This window comes from Misgurnus anguillicaudatus, chromosome 1 (assembly GCF_027580225.2).
Source record: "Misgurnus anguillicaudatus chromosome 1, ASM2758022v2, whole genome shotgun sequence".
In the NCBI taxonomy this organism is placed as follows: domain Eukaryota; kingdom Metazoa; phylum Chordata; class Actinopteri; order Cypriniformes; family Cobitidae; genus Misgurnus; species Misgurnus anguillicaudatus.
In genome coordinates, this window is record NC_073337.2 from 18,590,300 (window position 1) to 18,612,339 (window position 22,040).

At 42.2% G+C, this 22,040-nt stretch overlaps 2 protein-coding genes across 2 annotated transcripts in view; both read right to left on the reverse strand.

Annotated features, from left to right (window-relative positions):
• Window positions 1-22,040, reverse strand: part of LOC129432401 (sialic acid-binding Ig-like lectin 14) — a 92,374-nt gene that overhangs the window by 40,247 nt on the left and 30,087 nt on the right. The window lies entirely within an intron of this gene.
• On the reverse strand, window positions 3,435-20,472 carry LOC129432100 (sialic acid-binding Ig-like lectin 10). The gene is made up of 6 exons (XM_073867519.1): window positions 19,598-20,472; window positions 6,220-6,490; window positions 5,807-6,066; window positions 5,474-5,561; window positions 4,127-4,193; window positions 3,435-3,973 (listed from the first exon to the last, which is right to left on the reverse strand). Exons 1-6 carry the CDS (start codon window positions 19,908-19,910, stop codon window positions 3,620-3,622), a joined length of 1,353 nt encoding a protein of 450 aa, XP_073723620.1. The 5' UTR covers window positions 19,911-20,472; the 3' UTR covers window positions 3,435-3,619.

Here is a 22,040-nt window from a genome sequence, read left to right on the forward strand (position 1 = left end):
GTCCTGTCTCGTGTGTGAAGATTACATTGTTGCTGTTGGAATTACCCCCTGCGTTTATTTTTCATACACAGAACTGTGGCTCAAGAGAGACTTGTACTATACCTGTGTGGTGCTGCTGGCTGGCATCGGCCTCCTCTCGCTCTCTCCGGGTGCTTAGTGAATCCCGCTGCCCTTTTGTTCTGCTCTGCCACAGAGGACTATCGAGTTGTCATTTACCAGCCATCTGGATATTTTTCTGTTCATCTATGTTTTTGTTGGTGCCGTTATTTCTGCCTGTGGCCAGCTTTATTAAACTGTGACATTTTTTGCTATCCCTGCATTTGAGTCCTTCATTCCCATAACAAGTTGACCCGATACACAACAAATGTAAAACTGCGTTATTTATCACCATGACTGTAAAGTGGACTTTTAAAGCTGAAATAAGCATTAAACATTTCAATCGTCAAGTGAGGAATAACATGGATGGAACTTTCTTGGAAATAAGGATTGTGCATCACAGTCAGGTACAACGAGGGTAACCCAGTCTCACACCCATGGCGTCAATATTTGACGACACTTGACCATGCGTCAATATGTTGACGCGGAGGGTATATCTTTCGCGTCATTTTTTGACGAACTGGGGACTTCAATACTATAAGGTACGCGAAATTAAACAGTTGTCACCTGGCATTGGGGTTAGGGTTAGGTTTGGGTAGGGATGTAGGGTTAGGTTTGGGTAGGGATGTCATTATGTAAATCTAACCCTAAACCGACGCAAAAATGGTAGAAAATGGTAAGAAAATAGGAAAGAGAATGCAACGGACTTAATAGTATTGAAGTCCCCAGTTCGTCAAAAAATGACGCAAAAGGTATACCCTCCGCGTCAACATATTGACGCATGGTCAAGTGTCGTCAAATATTGACGCCATGGGGTGAGACTGGGTTGACGAGGGAGAAGGCTTCTATGGGTGAGACAAAAAGTTTAATTTTCGCTACTTGTTTATTGACTTATTAATAACATTTAGCTAAAGAATATTTGCCGGTCGGGTTCGGGTCCAGATTTTAAATAATAGACGGGTCCACGTCGGATCCGGGTCCAGCTTTTAAATAATAGACGGGTCCGGGTCGGTTCCGGGTGCAGCTTTCAAAACAACAGACGGGTCCGGGTCAGTTCAGTGTAGCACATTTACGGGTCTGATCGGGTTCGGGTAGGAATTTTTGGACCCGTGTAGACCTCTAGTCTTCGGCCTCCTCTGGCATTTGTGCATAAAATAAACTAAATAATACAATAATACAAATTCAAAACTAATCATTTTTAAATTAAATGAATGTGAGTGATTCACATTTCAATATGGACTAACATTAACACACTAGTTATTTATGAGTCTTGTAATGTTCATTTAAAAAAATATATTATAAGCCTACTATTTCCCTCTGACGGTGGTGACTGTTGAGTTCAGGGGTCCACAACCTCAGTCCTGGAGGGTCGATGTCCTGCAGAGTTTAGCTCCAAATTGCATCGGCACACCTGCCTGGAAGTTTCGAGTATGCTTAGTGAGACCTTAATTAGGTGCTTCAAGTGTGTTGATTAGGGTTGAAGCTAAACTCTGCAGGACACTGGCACTCCAGGACCAAGCTTAGGCACCCCTGGTTTAGTGCATCAAGAAAGCAAACATCACTAAATGCATAAAGCTCCCCTTTACTGGTCAAAATATAAAATCACAGTATAGTTATTAAAGTTTAAATAATGAGGAAATAAAGATCTTAACTTTAATATTATATGCATATTATGAACACACACAATAATAGAGCACACAAAATAACAATTCTAAATAATAATAATAAAATAACGCAAAACAAGCAAGGTGTTAGAAAACATGGTTAACAATAAATAAACATTACAATATATATATTTTTAAACCTAACAAATGTTTATGATTACATTATTTTATGCTATAACATGCTTGAGGATCCCTACAATCACAGATTAAAGTAAATAATTAAATTCAACCACAAAAAAATAGTATACACACAAGGTACATGTAAAGCAAAAACATAAAATAATTCTACATTCATTTTAATATGTGAGTAATACTGTACTTTATAAGTTAAGTACACAACAATCCTACACAGTTGATGTTTGCTTTGTGTAATATTGTTCACAATTGCTGCACTTAATGATAATTCCGGTATTTAACACCCCGAGTTCTCACCTCTGGTCTGCCCCGGATGAACCACAGTGATGGACACAGAGATTTTGACACTTGGTCGTGTCTTGACATTTCGACTCATTTAGAAGCGTCTCTTGACTGCTTCAGAATGGAAGTCAATGACCATGCACAAACATGTCATTAAAACAACACTTAACGTTTATTTTCAAAACTTTACCACTCACCGAGTGGTTCGTGGTGTTCGTTGATGATCAAAAACAAATATATTGGCGCAATGTATGATTTCAATCCGTGTTATTTGCTATAGTGGAACTATTTTTTCTGATACCTCACAACCGCGTATATACTTCCGCTCTATATTTGAGTCTGAAGCATGAATGAACGTAGTCCAACAAACTGTAATAAAATGGTAGCATACTTTCAAAATCAAGTTTATTTATAACACTTACACCATCCAATATCTTTTTTTCATTAGCAGAACAATAAAGAAGATATTTTGCAGAAACCCCAGTGCTCCGTCATGCAAGTCAACAGATCCGCACACTTTAAGAGCTAAAGCAATACAACAGTAATCCCCCATAACTCCGTGTGATATATTGACGTCTTATGAAGCAAATCAATCAGTTTTTGCAAGAAACTGAACGTTATTTACAACACTATTAGCGTGAATGCCAAAGCAGGAAGCGCGCTTTCCGTCGAGGAGATCTCTTCCACTGGTGCCGTTTGGTGGCTGTTGGCTATGGATGTTGGTCTCTCTGCGCCATCTATAGAGCGGGAGCGTGAAGCGCACTTCCTGCTTGGCAAAAGCTCTGCATTAACGCTGTAAAATATTTATATATTCAAATCTCAAAACTGAAAATCGAATGTCAACCCACAGAACGAATATTCGAATATTCTGGTCCAGCCCTACAAATATGGGAAAAATTTCTTCTGAGAGAAACTGAGCGAAAAAACTACAACCACATGTAAATAGACCCTTTTCTGTTTACTGGCGGCGGAGTGATATATCAGCGAGCAAGAGTCTTCCAAGAGAAGTCAATGGAATTTTACAAAATGCCAAATAAAACACGACAGAAACTGTATTTCGCTACACAACTTGTTTTTAATCATCAACGAACACCCCGAACTACTCGGTAAGTAGCACAGTTTTGAAAATGAACGTTAAGTGTTTTTTTTTAATGACATGTTTGTGCATGGTCATTGACTTCCATTCTGAAGCAGTCAAGAGACGCTTCTAAACGAGTCAAAAACACGACCCATTGTCAAAATTTCTGTGTCCACCACTGTAGCCCATCCAAAACAAACCAGAAACGAGACTCAAGGTGCCAAACACCGGAACCATCCCTTAAGGACCAAAAATAATAAAACATGACACTGGCTGATGCCTTATTTAGATTTAAAAGTATCTGTAAGAATATTTCTAAAAATCCTTTGAATTAAGACTCTTTTATATTTTTTTAAAAAGTGGCTTATTTTTTTATTTTTTGGGTGGCACGTTTTACTTGAGCATATATATCAGAAACTTCTTCTGACTGCAAATCTGTTTTCTTTGTCTGATCTTGCTCAGTGTCTGCACTGATGGTCAATTCTGGATCACTTTCTTTACTGTCCGCCATCTCCACTGTTGAGATGTTGCTGTTTGGCGGCGGGTCAGGGTCTTGTTGGACAGAAGCATAGACAGCAGTAAGTGAGGAGATGCCCCTGATCTCCTCTGACTCTATTTGGGTGTTTGTGAAGTCAATGGAGGAATAATGAAGGGATTGTGGGTAATTCAGTGAAATATCTTCATCAGTTTTATTGGAATAAATAGGTTCTTCATTCTCCTGTTAAACAACATAATGGATGAGCAACAATCCAGAATCAATGATATATATATCAAGTTTTATATATATATCAAAGAAAGAAACTTTTCTGTATTAAATGTTAGATTAAATGTGTGTAAGTTTATTTTGGATGAAGTGTTTTGTTAAACTCACTCCGTTAGTCAATTTAAGTTCAGCGATATCTTCTTGTCTTGTCTTTGTGGATCTGCTGTTTCTATTTCTAAAAAAAAAGTTATGTCCCCATTACTAAAAAAAATAACTTTTTGTTCAACACAATCAACAACAATAATATTGACATTTTTGTTGGTAAATATGTTTGGGTTATCCAACAATTAGCTTGAAACTCGGCTTCAATAAAAGGTCTGTTTATGAATGTGTTAAGGCAGAGAGAGAATCCACACGTACACCCACTTTTAATACTAAAAGGGGGCTCAAAACTTAATCTCGCCTAGGGCAACCAAAGGGCTAGAGCCGACCCTGCTGGGGGTGCATCCCAATTCAGGGTCTGGATCCTTCTAAGGCCGCATACTTTGAAGGCAAGACTCTGCATTTGACTCTGAAGTCCACAAAGTGAACTGAAATGAGACAGTCTAGCCTACAGTGGGACACAATGCTGGTCATCAGACTTTAAAAATAAATATGTAGCCAGATATTTTATTTTATTTAATAAAAATATGGCATTGATGCAGATTAAACTACCCAACCAAGATTATATAAAATTGACCAACCTTAGAAATATACAAAAGTACAATGCAACATGCAGAATATTGCAGCAATAATATCAATTCAATATCAAAATGTCATATATAACAGTAAAACAGTGGACCTTAAATATAGACTTTTATTTAACTACAGTTCTAAATGTTTATTTCAAAATACCCAGACAACACAGGTGTGCATTGAATCATGGGATAGCCAAGGCTGTAAAAGATCCATCTGGATCCTAGATGTCAGGGGAAAGAAAGGCTACATTTGGAGGCTGCATGTGAAGGAGCCTTTGAATTGAGACAGCATTTGTCGTGGCCCTGTGATGTCACTGGCCTTCGAATATGGCCTTAGAAGGCTAAAGCCCCTGATTTGGGATGTACCCTGGGTCATACTAACGCGAATCAAAAGTGACAACTGTTGCCTGGACGATGCTGTGATCCTTAAGAAACACAAATATCAAAATACAGCTCATCTTTAAATTTAAGCATTTCCTTCATTATTTGTCATGTAATGTTTACTGTATAGTTTAATTTATTGATTTAGTTATACCTTTCTAATTGATTACGCAATATTTCACATGACTAGTGCAAGACGAGAAGTTGTGATTTAAAAGTGCATTATTTTTCTATCGTTTCGCTAGATGAGACGGATAAGACGATTCTGAAAGTGGAGTATTCCTTTAAGTTTTAAAAATCAGACGTAAAGCAGGCGTCTGGTCATGTTCTCTTTACTTGTGATGTTTTTTAATAAAGTGTGTGTTTTATTAATAATTAATTTTTGTCATGTGCTCACCGTTTATAGAGATACTTAATGACACACAAGATCATCATTACTGAAGCTCCAATAAAAGCTCCAGTCAGCATAGAGGAAACACTGAAACCTGATGAGAAATATATTAAAAAATAAAAATAGTTATTTTAAACTGAAAGCATTTCATTTAGCAAAGCTAGTGATGCTTCTTCCACAATCTGTGACAAAGATGTAGTTTAGCAGATACTTTAGGGTTCCAGGTGTTATTACAAAAACAAAGTGTGTGAAGTGAGAAACAAGAAAACTTTATATTTTAAGCTCATTCATGTGCCTGGGATATTTCACTCTCTACAAACAAATAAACAGATAACTTACTTGAAGATGAGTAAAACAGTTGAATCTGTTGACTGGCAGTGCTGTGAGTGTTGATATTGACACACTGCAGAGTGTCTGTGTGTGTAAGTGATTGATGGAGAGAAATGAAACTCTTCAAGTTTGTGCTGTTCAATCGCTCCTCACTGATGAATGTGTTTGTAGAGTTACTGACAGGAAGTCCAGATAGAAACCACTTCACTTTAGGAGAGGGATTCCCATGAGCCTCACACAAACACACAGTTACATCAGTTATATTACAGCTGAGAAAGATTTTGGTTGCATCTGAAAGTGAAAAAGAAATATCAATAATAAATACATACAGTTAATGGTCCTATTATCATTTTATGTTGTTTTGTGGTGTTGTGTTCTTGCGCTCTAGCTGGTAAAATAGAAGTAAAATAGACAGTTAATACTCATACTGAATGTCCAGCAACACTGATGTGTTTTGGGTACCATGTTGGTTTTGGGCTTGACAGTAGTAGCGTCCTGTGTGTGTATGATCAGTCACATTGAAGGTGAGATTATATCCAGTCTGCAGCTCCTTTAGCTGTCCTCCATTCTCTCTGTACCAGGTGTAGTTGAACACTGCTGGATTTCCATCACTGCTGCAGATCAAAGTCACTGAACTGCCCTCCAGTACAGAGTTAGATGGAAACACAGAAACTGATGTGTTTTCAGGAGCATCTGAATGGAAAATCCAATTTTGAAAATATAGTTAAAATGTGTTTAATCCTAAAAAAGTTGAAACTGTGTAAACACTGGGACAATATAATACAGTCAGGTTAATTCAGATATCAAATAAATAATATTTTTGGCCTAATGTTACATTTGGTTGGTTATTTCTGATTAAATCCAAGCCAGTGTAATAGTCTTACAAGTTTACCTGAAGGACTTAAAGCCGGGGCAGACTGGAAGTTTTCCCGGTGGACCACCGGGCGATGTCGGCTGGCCCACATTAGCTACAGTATGCACATATAAAGTTGCTGTTATTAGTGCAGCCAGAGATACTTTAATTAGGGAGATGTTAACCTTCGGTATTCTGCTATTGGAAAACCCGTATCAGTCCACTTGGCTACAATAATAACCACAATAATAAACAGTGACATCTGTTGCAGTCTAAAGGGGGTCACACACCGGAGGCCAATGTTAATGGCTAACGATTTGGGACAAATATGATGTTATTTAATGTTAAAGCAACACCTTTAAATAATGTCTCTAAAATTATTTCAGTGATAGAACAACTTTTAACTGGACAAATTGTACTGTTGCTGCAACCGGAACAGCCTCCTAGCTGCTACAAGCACACTCTAAGTGGCGGTGGAGGGTAGGAAACACAGCCCCGCCCCGCCCCCTGCCTGCAGAAGAGTGTCTGATACCAGGCACTGTTGCACTTTTCAACCACATGGGGGAGCTGGAAGTCATTTTTACATGAAAACTACATAGTGTTGCTTTAAACTAGGTGAGTGGCGGGATTTGAGCAGTGTCCTGAGTCACAGCGGACAGACATCGCCAGTACCACAATCAGGTACAGTTTACTTTTTACAATTTCTTGTCAGAATTTATGTTACATTTTAATCTGTTCTTTAAAAAAACTGCCTCTGTTCTCCTTCCCTGTGTATAGCAGCTGTTTCAATTGGGTGTTTCACATGGTGTGTGGCAAGTGGCAGAATTGTTGCAGGGCTCGTGTAGTGGAAACATTGTTCACAGCATTTAGTGCAAATCATTTTATCTTTAGCGGCACCTGTCATGAAGAGCCATGGGGATTTTGCAGGATTTTGGCTGCATGCACAGTCCTTGTCCGCATTTTGTAGCTTTCTGCATGTCTCCTACTGAAAATAAACTGGGCACTCGTGACGTACCAGGTGAAATGCCCATTATGCGATTTTATGCTAAGCTTGCAGGCTTCCCTTAAAGGCCCTTGGTGCAGGTCAATGTCAAATTGTTGACCAATCAAATAAAAGAAGGCGGAGGTTTCTGTTCACCAAAGCCAGGGGTGTCCAAAGTCGGTCCTGTGTCCTGCAGAGTTTAGCTAAAACTTCCCTCAACACACCTGCCTCAAAGTATCTAGTCTAGTAAGACCTTGATTAGCTGGATCAGGTGTGCTTGATTAGGGTTGGAATAAAACTCTGCAGATACACCGGCCCTCCAGGAGCAGGAGTGGACACCCCTGACCAAAGCCGAGCACGAATGTCACCCAATCAAATTACAAAGCTGAGCTGTGATTCAACCAATCAATTTAAAGAAGGAGGGAGTTTCTAGTCTATGATTTCTCAAATTGCTCTCACGTTACCTTGATGTCATCCACCTGTCGGTTATTGCATCACTTCATGAAGTTCAAGCCGTCTGTTAACAGAAGCTGTTTTATGATAAACAGTTGAATGATAAAATAGGGCTGCAACTACTTACATTTGGGTGAGTTTTGCCATTTTAGTCCAAAAATGTAGGAAAATGAGAGCTCATCAATCTCAAACTTGACTCATAAACTAATGCCTCAGGTGTTGTGATAATTATTCGTAAATAGTTCAAATTAATAATTTTATAATAAATTTGTCTTCCTTAGACGTTTAAGTACACGCTAAAACGGATGTGTTAAAAACTACACAATTAGTTTTCTTAATGTTTCTTAAAAAACACATGTGTTAAATAGCATAGCACAACAAATGTGTAAAAAATGAACACATCATTTTTAAAAGTGTAGCATTTTTTTTAACTGTTAAGTGTAAAAAAATAGTCTGTGCATCAATGAGCCAGTATGCTATGTTGTGAGCAGGGTGTGGGCTACTCTGGGTGAGAAAGTCCAGGGCCACTTTTTAGTCCCAGTCCCGCCCTTAAAGTGTGACTTTCCATCTACTCAATACGTGAATGTACACAAAATGAGTTATAAATGAAAGTTTGAAAGCAGCATGATTCTTTAATTTGACCAAGAATGTATAACTTACAGTATAATTAAACACTGAGCAGCTTTTCTTATTGACCTGATTTCTAATTCTCCGCTTATTTCTTTTCAGTGGCTAGAGCTGACAGAGGAGGTAGAAGTTAAATTTTCACATTCACGACACAACACAAACACAGATGGACTTAAAACATATTTTTTATATGTAAAAACGGTTTTGTGTGGAAGGGCACCTTTAATAATTTTTAAAAAAACGTGCTCAACAAATGGTTGCTTTCTCACTTTATGGTAAAAGTAGAAAAGCTATGCTAATGTTTTCAAATCATCCCTTCCTGCAGTCAGAATATATTTGCTGAGCAGCTATGCATCTGTCACAGGCCGGAGTGGACCACAAGCTGTGTGCGTCACGCTCCTCCCAAAGTTCCACCTTGAGGAGGTCCGAAAAGCACCCCAATGACCAAACAACGAGAGATAAGTAGAATATAAAACTGTAACTTTATTTAAATTAATTAAAAATAAGAGGGGAATGGGGAAAGGGAGTCTAAAATATTCCTTCTCGCCCTCAGGGGGAACTACGGGGCAGGGGACATTGGAGGGGAGAAGTCTGTGCCGTGGGGCCAGGGGACAGCAGGGCAAGAGCCGGGCGGAGCTCCTTCGTCCCCGCACACCTCCTGCGTGGAAGCACTCCTCGGTGCTCCTTGTTCTCCTGAGGGTAAAGTAAACACAAAGTAAGTATTGCGTTGGGCTTAGATCAGATCAGTACCTCCTTCCTAGGTTCCTAGGTCGTGCGGAGTGGATTGGACGTGGGCTCCAGACGAGGTAAGTATCTCTTCCTCCACAGGTTCCCTGGGCTTACGAATCGTTGCTGGGTAAGTTTAACTTTAACTCGAGACAAAGTGAGCATCTTCTTTACAGGTTTTCGGGGCTTACGTATCGTTGCTGGGTAAGTTTAACTTTAGCTCGAGACACAGTAGGTATCTTCCTCTTTACAGGTTTCCTGGGCTTACGAGTCGTCGCTGGGTAAGTTTAGCTTTAGCTCAAGACACAGTAAGTATCTTCCTCTTTACAGGTTTTTCCAGAGATTACAAAGCGAGTGTGTCATCAACTAGGCACTGGAGTAATACAGAACTGAGGCCATACATCACCACCACCATCCGACGTAACAGGAAGCGGGGGGGTCCTTCCTGGCGCTAGGCTGTGGCCGACGCGGCGGCGCCTCGATGAATGGAAGTTCAGAATGGCAGAGACCACACGTCCTCTTCCTTTTCTCCTAGGGCAGGCGAAGATCTAGACGAGAAAGCAGTCTTTAACATGCACTTGCCACATACAGCGTATATACGGCGCCCGGACCCTCTGCCGCTAGGTGGTCGCGTAAAACTACTGTATTCCTCACAGTACCTCACTTTGTGGCTCCGGCTGACTCCCATTGGACACAGTCACCTGGCGTGCTTGATTTGGCTGGGCATGCACCGGCGGGGCGGCTCCCGATGGTCTCCACAGAGGTCTAATCCTTCCTGAGGTGAGTACAAACGACAAGGACACGGCACAACACTACAAAGCTTAGTGTACTCACGTCAAATAGATCACTCTCACGCTGCACAGCACACACTCCAGTGAATAGTTAAGGTCCGTACTCCTCTCTTGACGGGACCAGCTCTGGGTAAGGGAGAAAGGTCTAGATCGCTATGCCAAGCGGTGTCCCAACCGGGCTTGGGGGCCTCGCTGTCCAATGTCAAAACACACGTCTTCCGGCTCACCCACCTATCACACACCTGGTGGGGCCACTCATAAACAGAGTACACTCTCCTTTAACAATGTAAGTCTCTCTCATACATCAGTGATTTCTGTTACTCACTACTGGGATGTCTCTAATCGGTCTCTCATTCTGCTTCCTCCTCCTCCAGACGTCCTCTAATGCAGACAGCCCCGTTGATACGACTCGCCCAGGCCTTTGTGAAAACACAACAGTAGCAGGAATATTAAGACGTTCATACAACTCCGGTGCTCACCCTTATTTGACTTTAAACTGTGTTTCTCTTCCACAGATCCCAGAGCGTTCGCTCAATGCTGCCTTCCTGTGCTCAAAGTCTCAACCCAGCCGATATTCCCTAGGGATGGCTCCCGCGAAACTGACGTTTCGACACTGTGTCGAGATCCCGAAGCGTAAATGTTTCGAAACACTGCTCCGAAATGTGATTCGACACACCCATGTCACGCGATGAAGTGATTCGAAACACCAAGCGGTGCATTTCACAAGTATTTCGAAAAGTGGCGTACCTGTCGAATCTGCGTCGAATCTTAAACTGACAGGGTAGGAAACAAATCTGACAATACCTCATAGATGCGTTTTTGGCAAGATCAAATACTATAAATTACTGAAAAGAAGTAATTTTTTCCTCATAGGTATGTAACACTTAGGCTACTTACAAAAAATGCATGTCAGCAACAAGTGTCCCTTGTGTGAGAATGTTTTCAAAGGCTGGAGAAATTATATGTAAAAAAGAAGCTGGTTGAGTTTATCAACACAGAACAATTTATATATTTGAATAAAGATCTTTATATGTAAACAATGTGGCATATTATGGCTTGATATATTTTATGAATCTCTTATTATTTATTTGGTATATCGCTATTCCATTTTTTTTTTATTAAATAGACCCGAATAGCCTATAGTTATCGACAATTGTGAGCCTAAAAGCTCATGTAGTTGTCAAACAGATGTTAAAACAACAACGAAAAGCATTTTATTATGATGACGTAGCGCATATGCATTTCCCGGGTTCGATCCTAAGATCTAGAAGCCCTTACTCACCGTCGATCTGAGCACTGCAGCGGACTGCTACACACCAGCGTGTTCCCCTGCCACTTTCCGGTTGAGCATAAAAGAGCGAATTTCATCTAAAAGAGCCGAAGCGTGTTGAGATAATGTCGCTTCGGCATTGCAGCTCATGCCGAGCCCCTTTGCCTGTGGAGGATTTCCACAAAGAGTGCGTCATCTGTCTGGGTCCTGCCCACGCCGAGGCCGTACTCACCGAGGCGGGCTGCGCCCACTGCGAATGCCTTCCCATCGCGGTGCTGCGCTCCCGCCTCGATATCTTCAAAACGAAGGCTTCCCGTGCTCTCCCGCGTAAACAGCAGTGGAGCCAGAGTCTACACAGGCTCTTCCCCCACGTGCTCTGTCTCCCTGCCATCCTCCTGTCACTTTCGTCCATCAGGACCAATGCCCCCTGCCGAGTGCTAGCGGCATGGTTTCCTTTGGGTCGGTGACAATGTGGAGATGATGTCATCCTCTGAGGAGTTGGAGGATTGGGGGGCTTCAGATGACGACGCCCACGCCGCCGCCGCTGAAGAACCAACCGAGTCACGTCCTCACGACTCTGAGCTCATTCGCATTCTAACGAAAGCTACAGCGGAGCTCGACATTCAGTGGTCGCCGCCGTCAGAGCCTCAACTCAGCCGACTGGATGAGTGGTATCTGCAGCCTGGGCGCCGTCAATCATCCCGCTGTTCAGGAGCTCACGAAAGCCTGGCGTGCTCCTCACTCCACCCGAGCTCATTTCCTTCCAAAACGATCCGCCTCAGCATCTGAGACCGGCCGCCCAAAACCCCCGCCAGCTCAGTGCCCAAAACCGCCGCAAGCTCAGCGCCCTAAGCCAGCGCCAGCTCAACCCCAGCAGAGAGCTGAACCGGAGGTCAAGCTCCAGCGTCCTGCACGATCGGCTGGCTCGCCTCGACGCCGCGGTCCCCGTCCTCGGATCACGCTGGACCTGCCGCCGCTGCCGCCGCTGCCTCCCTGAAGAGAGTCTGAGGAGGAAAAGAGGCTCTGGTCCCGCTTCGGCCGGCCCGCCCTCAAAAGTTCTGCGCGTTTCAGTCCCCTCTGGCGCTGGACACACCCTCGTTGTAACAGCAAATTTTTTTTACCTTTTCACAAAAAGAGCAAATTTCCTCCTCTTTACACACACACACACGACTTACCATCCATAAGCATATCGACACGATCGCATGCAGATCCTCAGGGAAGAGGTGTGTTCTTTATTACTAAAAGACGCAATAGAGACGGTCCTGGCAGATCAAAGCGAATCAGGCTTTTACAGTCGTTATTTTCTCGTTCCAAAGAAAGACGGCGGCCTCAGACCGATATTGGATCTACGCATTTTGAATCTCGCTCTTGCCAAACGGCCATTCAAAATGCTTACAGCCAGACGAATCATGGGGTTGATTCGACCAGGCGATTGGTTCATATCAGTGGATCTGAAAGACGCTTACTTTCACATTCCGATAGCACCACGTCACAGGCCATTTCTAAGATTCGCGTTCGACGGGACAGCATACCAGTACAAAGTTCTGCCCTTCGGATTATCTCTGGCACCACGCACATTTACCAAATGTGCGGATGTGGCTCTCGCCCCTCTCAGACAGAGCGGCATCAGCATATTGAATTACCTCGGCGATTGACTTGTTCTAGCCCAGTCAGAGAGGGAAATTATTGCGCACAAGACCGTTGTACTCCAGCATTTGGAGAATTTGGGGTTCAAAATCAACCTTCAGAAGAGTTTGCTCACCCCAACGCAGCGAATCGCGTTCTTAGGCATGACGCTTGACTCGTTAAAGATGCGGGCATGGCTTACACAGGAATGCGCGCTCACAGTCAGATGCAAGGCGACATCGTTCAAAGCGGGTTCACATTTCCCTCTCAAACGATTCCAAAAAATGCTGGGTCTGATGGCAGCAGCATCTTCACTAATACCGTTGGGAATGCTGTTCATGAGACCGCTTCAGTTTTGTTGAAAGCGAAAGTCCCGCCCCGTGCTTGGTTGTCGGGCCGCTTATTAATCAAAATCACGTACAGCTGCGTGAAAGTGCTTTCGATATGGACATCCTCTCACCTTTTCCTCTCAGGCATGGAGCTCGGCTCCGTGAGCAGAAGAAAAGTGGTGACTACGGATGCGTCTGCAACGGGTTGGGGCGCGCACTGCGACGGCGAACCCGCCTTTGGTACGTGGAACAACCAGTTGTCTCAGCTACATATCAACCACCTCGAGCTGTGGGCGGTTATCTTAGTGCTACGACACTTCGCCCGAAACTCCAACATCAACCCGTTCTAGTGCGGTCGAACAGTATGACAGTGGTCTCATTCATAAACCACCAAGGAGGGCTGAAATCTCGCTCCCTATCCAGGCTGGCGAAACGGCTTTTATTATGGGCTCACGGGAATGTACGCTCGTTAAAGGCGACTCACGTACCGGGTGTATCCAATACGGGTGCAGACATTCTCTCACACAGCCGTCCGCCGCCGGGAGAATGGAGACTGCATCCTCAGACGGTCGAGAAAATATGGACCGTCTTCGGCCGAGCGGAGATCGATCTGTTTGCATCCGATGAGAACGCGCATTGCACGATCATCTTCTCGAGACACCACGATGCCTGTCTCAAGCATGGCCAGCATGTCTTCTGTATCCTTTCCCCTCTGGTGGCTTTGTTACCACAGGTCCTTCGGAGAATAAGATAGACGAAATGCGCGATAATTCTGATCGCCCCATTTTGGCTCAATCAACCGTGGCTCCCCGACCTATGGCAGCTGATAACATCAGCACCATGGCCAATACCACTGAGGAAAGACCTCCTATCTCAGGCGAGAGGGACGATATAGCATCCACAGCCAGAGCTATGGAATCTACACGTTTGGTTTCTGAACGGCAACCGTCACGCCTTTCAGGACGAGTGTTAAATACTCTATCAGAAGCTAGGGCCCCATCTACCAGGTGCCTTTACGCTCAAAAGTGGTCTATTTTTTCTGACTGGTGCACGACGAAAAACTTAAACCCAAACACCTGTGAAGTGGAGCATATTCTCTCCTTTCTACAGGAAATGCTGGACAGCGGTCGTGCGCCCTCGACGCTTAAAGTATATGTGGTGGCAATAACAGTGAATCACGCCCTTATCGCCGGTCACACCGTGGGAAAACATGACCTTGTCATACATTTTTCAGAGGCGCTCGCAGACTAAACCCACCACGACCTAACACGGTCCCGTCTTGTGATCTGTCCACGGTTCTGAAAGCGCTGCGTGGTCCCCCTTTCGAGCCCCTCGAGCAGGCTGACCTGCGCGCTCTCTCATTTAAAACGGCTTTCCTCCTGGCGTTGGCATAGGTTAAACGAGTGGGCGATTTACACGCGTTTTCAATTGACCCGTCGTGTCTGGAATTCAGTCCTAACGATAGCAAAGTGATCCTTAGACTGAGAGCTGGATACATTCCTGAAGTTTTGACCACGCCATATAGAGTTAAGGTGGTTTCACTTCTCGCCCTCCCACCGGCGGACGGCGAACAAACCCCCCGAACACGCTTTGCCCCGTCAGAGCGCTAAGAATATACACGGACCATTCTGCCTCATACCGCAAGTCAGATCAGCTGTTCGTATCTAAATGGATCGTCGAAGCCATTGCTTTAGCTTACGCCTCCCTGAATGAACATTGTCCAGTCGGTTTACTCACTCCACACGTGGTATAGCTTCATCGTGGACTTGGTCTACGGGGATTTCTATTTTGGACATTTGTAATGTCGGCCGGCTGGTCCTCGTCGTCTACGTTTGTAAGATTTTATAGCCTGGATGTCCCTGCCTTACAAGCACAGGTCTTATCGGCTTAATGTTCATGCGACTGCGTTTCTGTATGCCTTCACGGTGCGCTGCGAGCTCACCGTCATGGCTACCTATTAATAAATCAGTCACAAGCTCGCGGCGCGCTCAGGGAACCCGCCGTATCGTGCTCTGTTATATATGCATCATGGTGCGTTTAGAAACTTCACTGTATGCGTATTAACTGTCTCATATATGGAGCTTTCACTTACGCTCGCTAGAGCTATGTACACGCTGGATATAGGGCCACATGCAGTGTCTCTCCGGTAAGGGCACCTCAGCCCGTTGTGTATGCACGGCAGGATGGGATTACGTTCCCTCATAGCGTCAGCTAACTGACACAATGCGAAGTGAACCATATTGAAAGGGAACACTTAGGTTACTCACGTAACCCCGGTTCCCTGAAATAACGGGAACGAAGCATTGCGTCACTGGCCGTCTACGCGAGTGTTATTCGGCTTCGTGCTTCAGTCGAATAATAATGAGCTCTTGACGTATTTCCCGGGGCTTATATAAGGACGTGTGCCACGCCCCGTGCGGGCTCAAACATCATTGGTCTGTATTTTCTACAGACGTTAACCAATAGGCTTCAATCGCGGAGTAAACAGGAGTTTCCCCCATAGCGTCAGCTAACTGAGGCAATGCTTCGTTCCCGTTATTTCAGGGAACCGGAGTTACGTGAGTAACCTAAGGGTTTTTCGTCTGGTTTTAAAACTATTCTTGCCTGGAGTTCGGGTTAGAATTGGGGTTTGGGTAAGGAAGTCGCAGAAAGTGATTCTAACCCTAACCCCAAGCGACAATGATTTAAAAATAGAAAAGAACGATGAGAAAACAAAATATAAAATGACGCGATAAAGAAAGTCGTGCCACAGACACCAACAGCCATTGATAGAAATTCGTGCTGGGAAGGACGAAAAAGGGACTTGAGACTGGGTGTAACTGCACAAAATAAATGCCATACAGAAGGCATTGCATATTAATATATGGCATTTTCACAGTAGGCCTATGTAAATTAATACATAGCAATACAAATATAGTATGAAAACAAATGAATCATTATATAAATAAAGTTTCAGAGATAGCCTACATTAGACATTTTTTTGTCATTTAAATGTTCTCATCATTTCAGAACTAAAGAAGCAATGGGCTATATAATTTGTTCCTTTGGTCGAAAATATGTCAAAAAGATATATATGATGGTAAAAAATACCGAACAAGCTCACTTGTTAAAGCAGAAGCTCCATAATAAGGTGGAAAACGTCCTCTCCGCATATGATCATCATGTTTATGTACTCTCTCAATAAATGCATACATAGCCTATTAAACATGGACATTCCGTTGCTTTTTATTCTCTGTCGCGACAGCCCTTTTAATATCAATTTATTTATGAAACTGTACTACAGCAACTTTGGCACAGCTTGGATTACACAAAAAATTGCGACATTCTTTGTCCATCCTGTACTGTTTAAACCAGTGGTCTCTGCACGGAGTCTAATAATTTTTATATTTATTATTACATATTTTAGTTAGCTTATTTTATGTTTACATTGTAAATAATGATAAAACATATTCTAAGTAAAGAAAAATCTACAAGTAAAACAAAAAAGTTTTAATATTAAAAAGTAGCCCTCTTTTATGCATTGTGGTAGCCTATGATCAGCACAGCAGTATAGCCTAAAACAGCTGCACTCACGCCTGTTTCCACACACATCCAAAGCTGTGACCCGACATCACAAAAACACATATGACAGGTTTTTCAGGCAAATAAGCTGATCAAGAGGTCGTCACTGAAAGGACCTGTCATGATGTCCGGTCACCGGAGTGTGTGTGTGCGCGAAACAGCCAGCTATGGAGTTGTCGTTCAGATTTGAGGTAGCAGTGCCAGATTTGTCTTTCCTCTTCTGTGTTTTTCAATTCAATTTTATTTATATAGCGCTTTTCACAATACTTAAATGTTTCAAAGCAGCTTTACATTAATAGAAGCAGTAAAAGCACAGAAAAACGACAGATAGCACAACATAATACACGATTAGCATAAGCAGTCAAATATGCTGCGGCTATGACTCGACATTATAAGCGAGCGTATTACTAATGTAACGTCTAGAAGAGGAAGCTAAGTTAAGCCCAAGAAGGCTGCCTCACATTCTGGTTTTGCCACATTCTGGTTGGTCAACTTCAAGTGTTTTGCCAGATCGTCTCGTTCACCCGCACCAACACTACGAATTTATACCGACAGCTCCCGAACTTTTTTGACATGTTTAAAAATTATCGGGAGGTCGTAAGGTGCTCGTAACCTGCTCGGCTCGTAATTCCTCTCACACGGTGCGAGCCGCGACCATACGAGCATGAACGATTTGCTCCCAAGAAAAAAAAAATCGCATGCGAGCCCCTACGACAGCAAAAATCGCACCGTGTATGCCCGCCTTAACCAAATTATGATGTAAAAAGAGCTATAGTAAAACTTCAGGGGTGGTTTCCCGGACAGGGCTTAAGGCTAGTCCCAGACTAAAATGCTTGCTATCTGAAAACAGCTTGCACTGACATCTTTAAAAATATCAGTTCCACTGTTTTGTCACAAGATGCACAGCAGTGATGTTTTATTTTTTGTACATTTATTAATAAAAACAATTTAAATGTCCTAATATAACCGAAGCCTAGTCCTGGCTTAATCTAAACCCTGTCCGGGAATCCGTGTGGATTTGCAATATCTTACAGTATATTGTCTCCTCTAAACTGTTTAGGATTTGCTGAAAGAGTCCGGAAGAATCTAAAACATTTAAATAAACCAAAGGCTCAAAATTGCAGCCATTTTGGTCATATATGCTCCTGAAATTTAGTCTGTGTAAGAGAAGATGAAAAATTACAAATAATGTGACTCTTGGAGTTTATGATCATCATATAGTGAATGTGGATTCACCAACCAAAAAGAAGGCCTAGATTTTTTAGAGAGACTTTGTGTGCCTCTGCTATAAAACATGGCTCAATACACTGCATTCACTGTAAGCATGTGGGACAGAGGTTGAAGTTAACACAACATTTGCCATAGCCTGGGTGCCAGCTGAACTTATCCCCGCCCACAACATTTCAGGTTGGGAAATTCGGTCTGGTGTTGCTTCGTTATGGCGCAACTATGCTCGACCCAAAGCTGGTCAAACCAATCAAATTGTGACCAAGGCATTTGTTGATCGGAAAGATATTTTTGCCGTCCCTCCTATGGGATTAGGCAAATGTTTAATTTATCAGCTGGCTCCGATGGTCGCTAAAAAGATGGGACACAATGAAAACCCAGTGGTCATTGTTGTTTCACCTTTGATCGCACTAATGGAGGACCAATTGAAAGAAGCAACTGAAATGGGCATCACGGCGAAGCAACTCGGCTTGCACGACAACTTGGATAAGTAGCGGTCATTGCCAGCTTCTTTTTGGAAGCCCGTGAATGATGTTCATCTAACTTACAAATGGTAAGAGACTGTATGACTTAGTAAATAACACACAATGTCAAGATATGAATGAAATGTTTGCAAATCCAGACTTAGTACAATCATAATGTTAGTGTTATTGTAGGGAAGTAACTAGCAGTTCAGGTCAGGCTGCAAAAGGACAGACACCATTTCAACATACGTCACACACTCGGTTGGTCTGATTGGTTGTAGGTTTATAAAATTGAATGCGGAGGCATTTTTGTCCTGGTTCGGTTGAAACACGCCTCATAATCACAGCCCAATGGAGTGGTGTCAGACTCAAATCCTGACTAGATTTCTAAGTATGACAATGTCAGGCTACATTTGCCACTGATTCAGTTTACTTCACTTTTGCAATAATCCTTCTGTCATGTCTCCTCAACCCCAAATATAAACCAACACAGCTGCATAATTTATTCATGCTGGGAAATAGAAGAAAAATAGACTTTTAATACTCACACTGAATATTCAGCAACACTGATGTGTTATGGGTACCATGTTGGTTTTTGGTTTGACAGTAGTAGCGTCCTGTGTGTGTACGATCAGTCACATTGAAGGTAAGATTATATCCAGTCTGCAGCTCCTTCAGCTGTCCTCCATTCTCTCTGTACCAGGTGTAGTTGAACACTGCTGGATTTCCAACACTCCTGCAGATCAAAGTCACTGAAGTGCCCTCCAGTACAGAGTTAGATGGAAACACAGACACTGATGTGTTTTTAGGAGAATCTGAAGGGAAAACAAATTTAGGGCATCACAATGCTACAATGATATGATCAACAAGTTTAAATTGATTTACTCTTACACTTAACATGTAATGTGGTTTTGTTCTGTGCTGTTGTGATCCTCTGTTGTAGCTGGTAGGTTATAGTGCAGATGAAAGTGACTCCATGTTGAAGGTGAGTAGCAGTGAAGTTCAGATCAGAGATGATCTCAGTTTGATTCTGTTGATCCAGCTGTAGTCTGCTGTTCTCATTGAGGTGGAGTCTGTCAGTGGAGCTCCATGTGAGAGTTGGTGGAGAAGAGGAGCAGAGAGTCTTAGCAGAGCAGCGCAGACACATAGAGCTCCCCTCTTTCACCTCATCATGAACCTCAACCTTCATCTGATCCTTAAACATCTGCACTGTGGGTTTGGGGGGAGAGTCTGAAATGCACACAAATAGATTTGCAGTATTTCACCAGAAGGTCACAAAGAAACTTTTGTTCTCTTAGATTTTCATTTATTACTCGAGTTAATCATTCTGCATGTATTATTTCACAGGCAACAACAGATTTTATTGCACTGTATGTGTTTGCAATTTGTAATTAAAAAAAATGTTCAGTCATGTCACTTACCACTCACATCTATTGAAACATATTGTTTATAGGTATATCTCAGTGTACCCTCAATCCTGAACTTAAATCTGCCTTTATGATTTAAAGTAACGTCATAAAAAATGGTGGTACAGTCCTTGTTTTTTAAGTTTCCAGTTATGTTCCCTTTTAAAGGTAGTTTGGAGTTGCTGGAGTAAAACACAACATTGTTGTCTTTAGTCTCTTCTTTAAACCACACTCCTACAGCACTGTCAGTGAGATGTGTGTTAAATGTGTTTTCAATAGTAAATGTGCAGTTTATGGTCACACAGGATCCACTCAGAGCTTCAATCTTCTCTGGCAGATTGATGGGCCAATTATCTTCACACCAAACACCTACAATACAAACATGATGATTGTTTATTATTCAGGTTGCTGATTATTTCATTATAAACACACACAGTTACAAACACAGTATATATTGTTGTTAATTTTACTGAACATTCAATTGCATTACAGGATCATTTTTAAAGATTAAACTCAGCAGCAACAGTAAACTCTACCTCACATAAAATAAAAGTGCATTTTTATTTGATCTTTTGTTATAAATATTGTTGTAATATTGTTTATTCTGATATCCCAGTTACAATAGTTTCAATAAAGTAAATTTTGTGTAAACACCCAACATACATTTAGCACCTTAATTCACACTTTAATTCTTGTTACACCCATGTCCTTACAGTTGGCAGTACACTTAATTTTCATACTTTTGTTTCATAATTTTTTTTTTTGCTAAAGGAAACTTAAGAAAAACAAACCTTGTAACAAACAAATGAAAAGAATGATTTGCTGTTCTGTTTTCATCTCTTCATAAAAATAAGATCAGTCCTCCTGAGGAAACCCACACTTGTTAATATGTAATAAATGACTAAATAAACTCATGAAATCATATATTAAACCCCACAATGTAACTCATGTGTACTAATCAAACATATATTTAATTATAACATAATGCAAGCATCAAACAGGTCAAAAATGATAAAGATCAAAGAGTTTTAGATTATCTTACCAGAAATGAGAAAATTGTGTAACGAGTGTAAAATCTTTGCTGAAAGCAGATTTGTTCAAATTTCTCATGGATGTGGATTCTGTACTGAAACAACTGCAGATGATTTGAGACTTAAGTGAAATGTACGAAGACAATATACTGACTGATATCAGATGAACTATTCAAGTACTTCCTGTATCATCATCACACATTCTGTTCAAAGACAGAGCAAAACTAAGACTGTAAGCAACTGTTAGGGGTGTGTACACCAAAGTTGTGATGATACTTCTGTTTTGTTCATCAGTCGTTGAACGATGCGCCGGTTGTTTGTTGTGATATTTGTCCCTCCTCCACTGTGATTGATCAGCCAAGTGAAAACTGACATTGATGAGCTGAGGGTTTCACCCAAAGTTAAATCATTTCTGGTGCTCAGTGCAGGCAAAACCCGCAAGCTGCTGGCATTTTTGAAAAAACGCCTCTTTTCTATTGGAAATAATTGAATACATATGCCAGCCGCAGAGGGAAATGCCTTGGTGTACACGCCCCCTTAGGGGCCAATCACACCAAACGTGTTCATTGGCAGTGTGAAAACGCCCTTAAAGACTACTCAAGTGTGAAAACACCCTTAATTCACCCTTAAAACCCCATATTCGGACGGTAATTGTTCCTTGTGAGGGTGTAATGTATTCATAATTTACAGGGGGTTGTCACTAGTGATGGGACATCTGAAGCAAGGCTCCGGAGCTTGTGTCGAGCAAAAAGGGGCGTTCCAGATGAAGCCCCGATTCGAGGCTTGTATCGTTTCCGTGAAAATCACGTGACGATGACAAACGAGGCCTCGTTTTCTGTTGAATACGTCATTGATTCATTCTGAGTATCGCTTACGGATAAAACTGGTTCGAAACTC

Coding starts and splice junctions, on each gene's coding strand:
- LOC129432100 (XM_073867519.1), bottom strand. CDS start 19,910: ATGTTTAAGGATCAGATGAAGGTTGAGGTTCATGATGAGGTGAAAGAG. Junction 6,067..6,219: donor TTGCTGGACATTCAGTATGA/GTATTAACTGTC, acceptor AATCTTTCTCAG/CTGTAATATAACTGATGTAA. Junction 3,974..4,126: donor AACTTAAATTGACTAACGGA/GTGAGTTTAACA, acceptor GTTGTTTAACAG/GAGAATGAAGAACCTATTTA.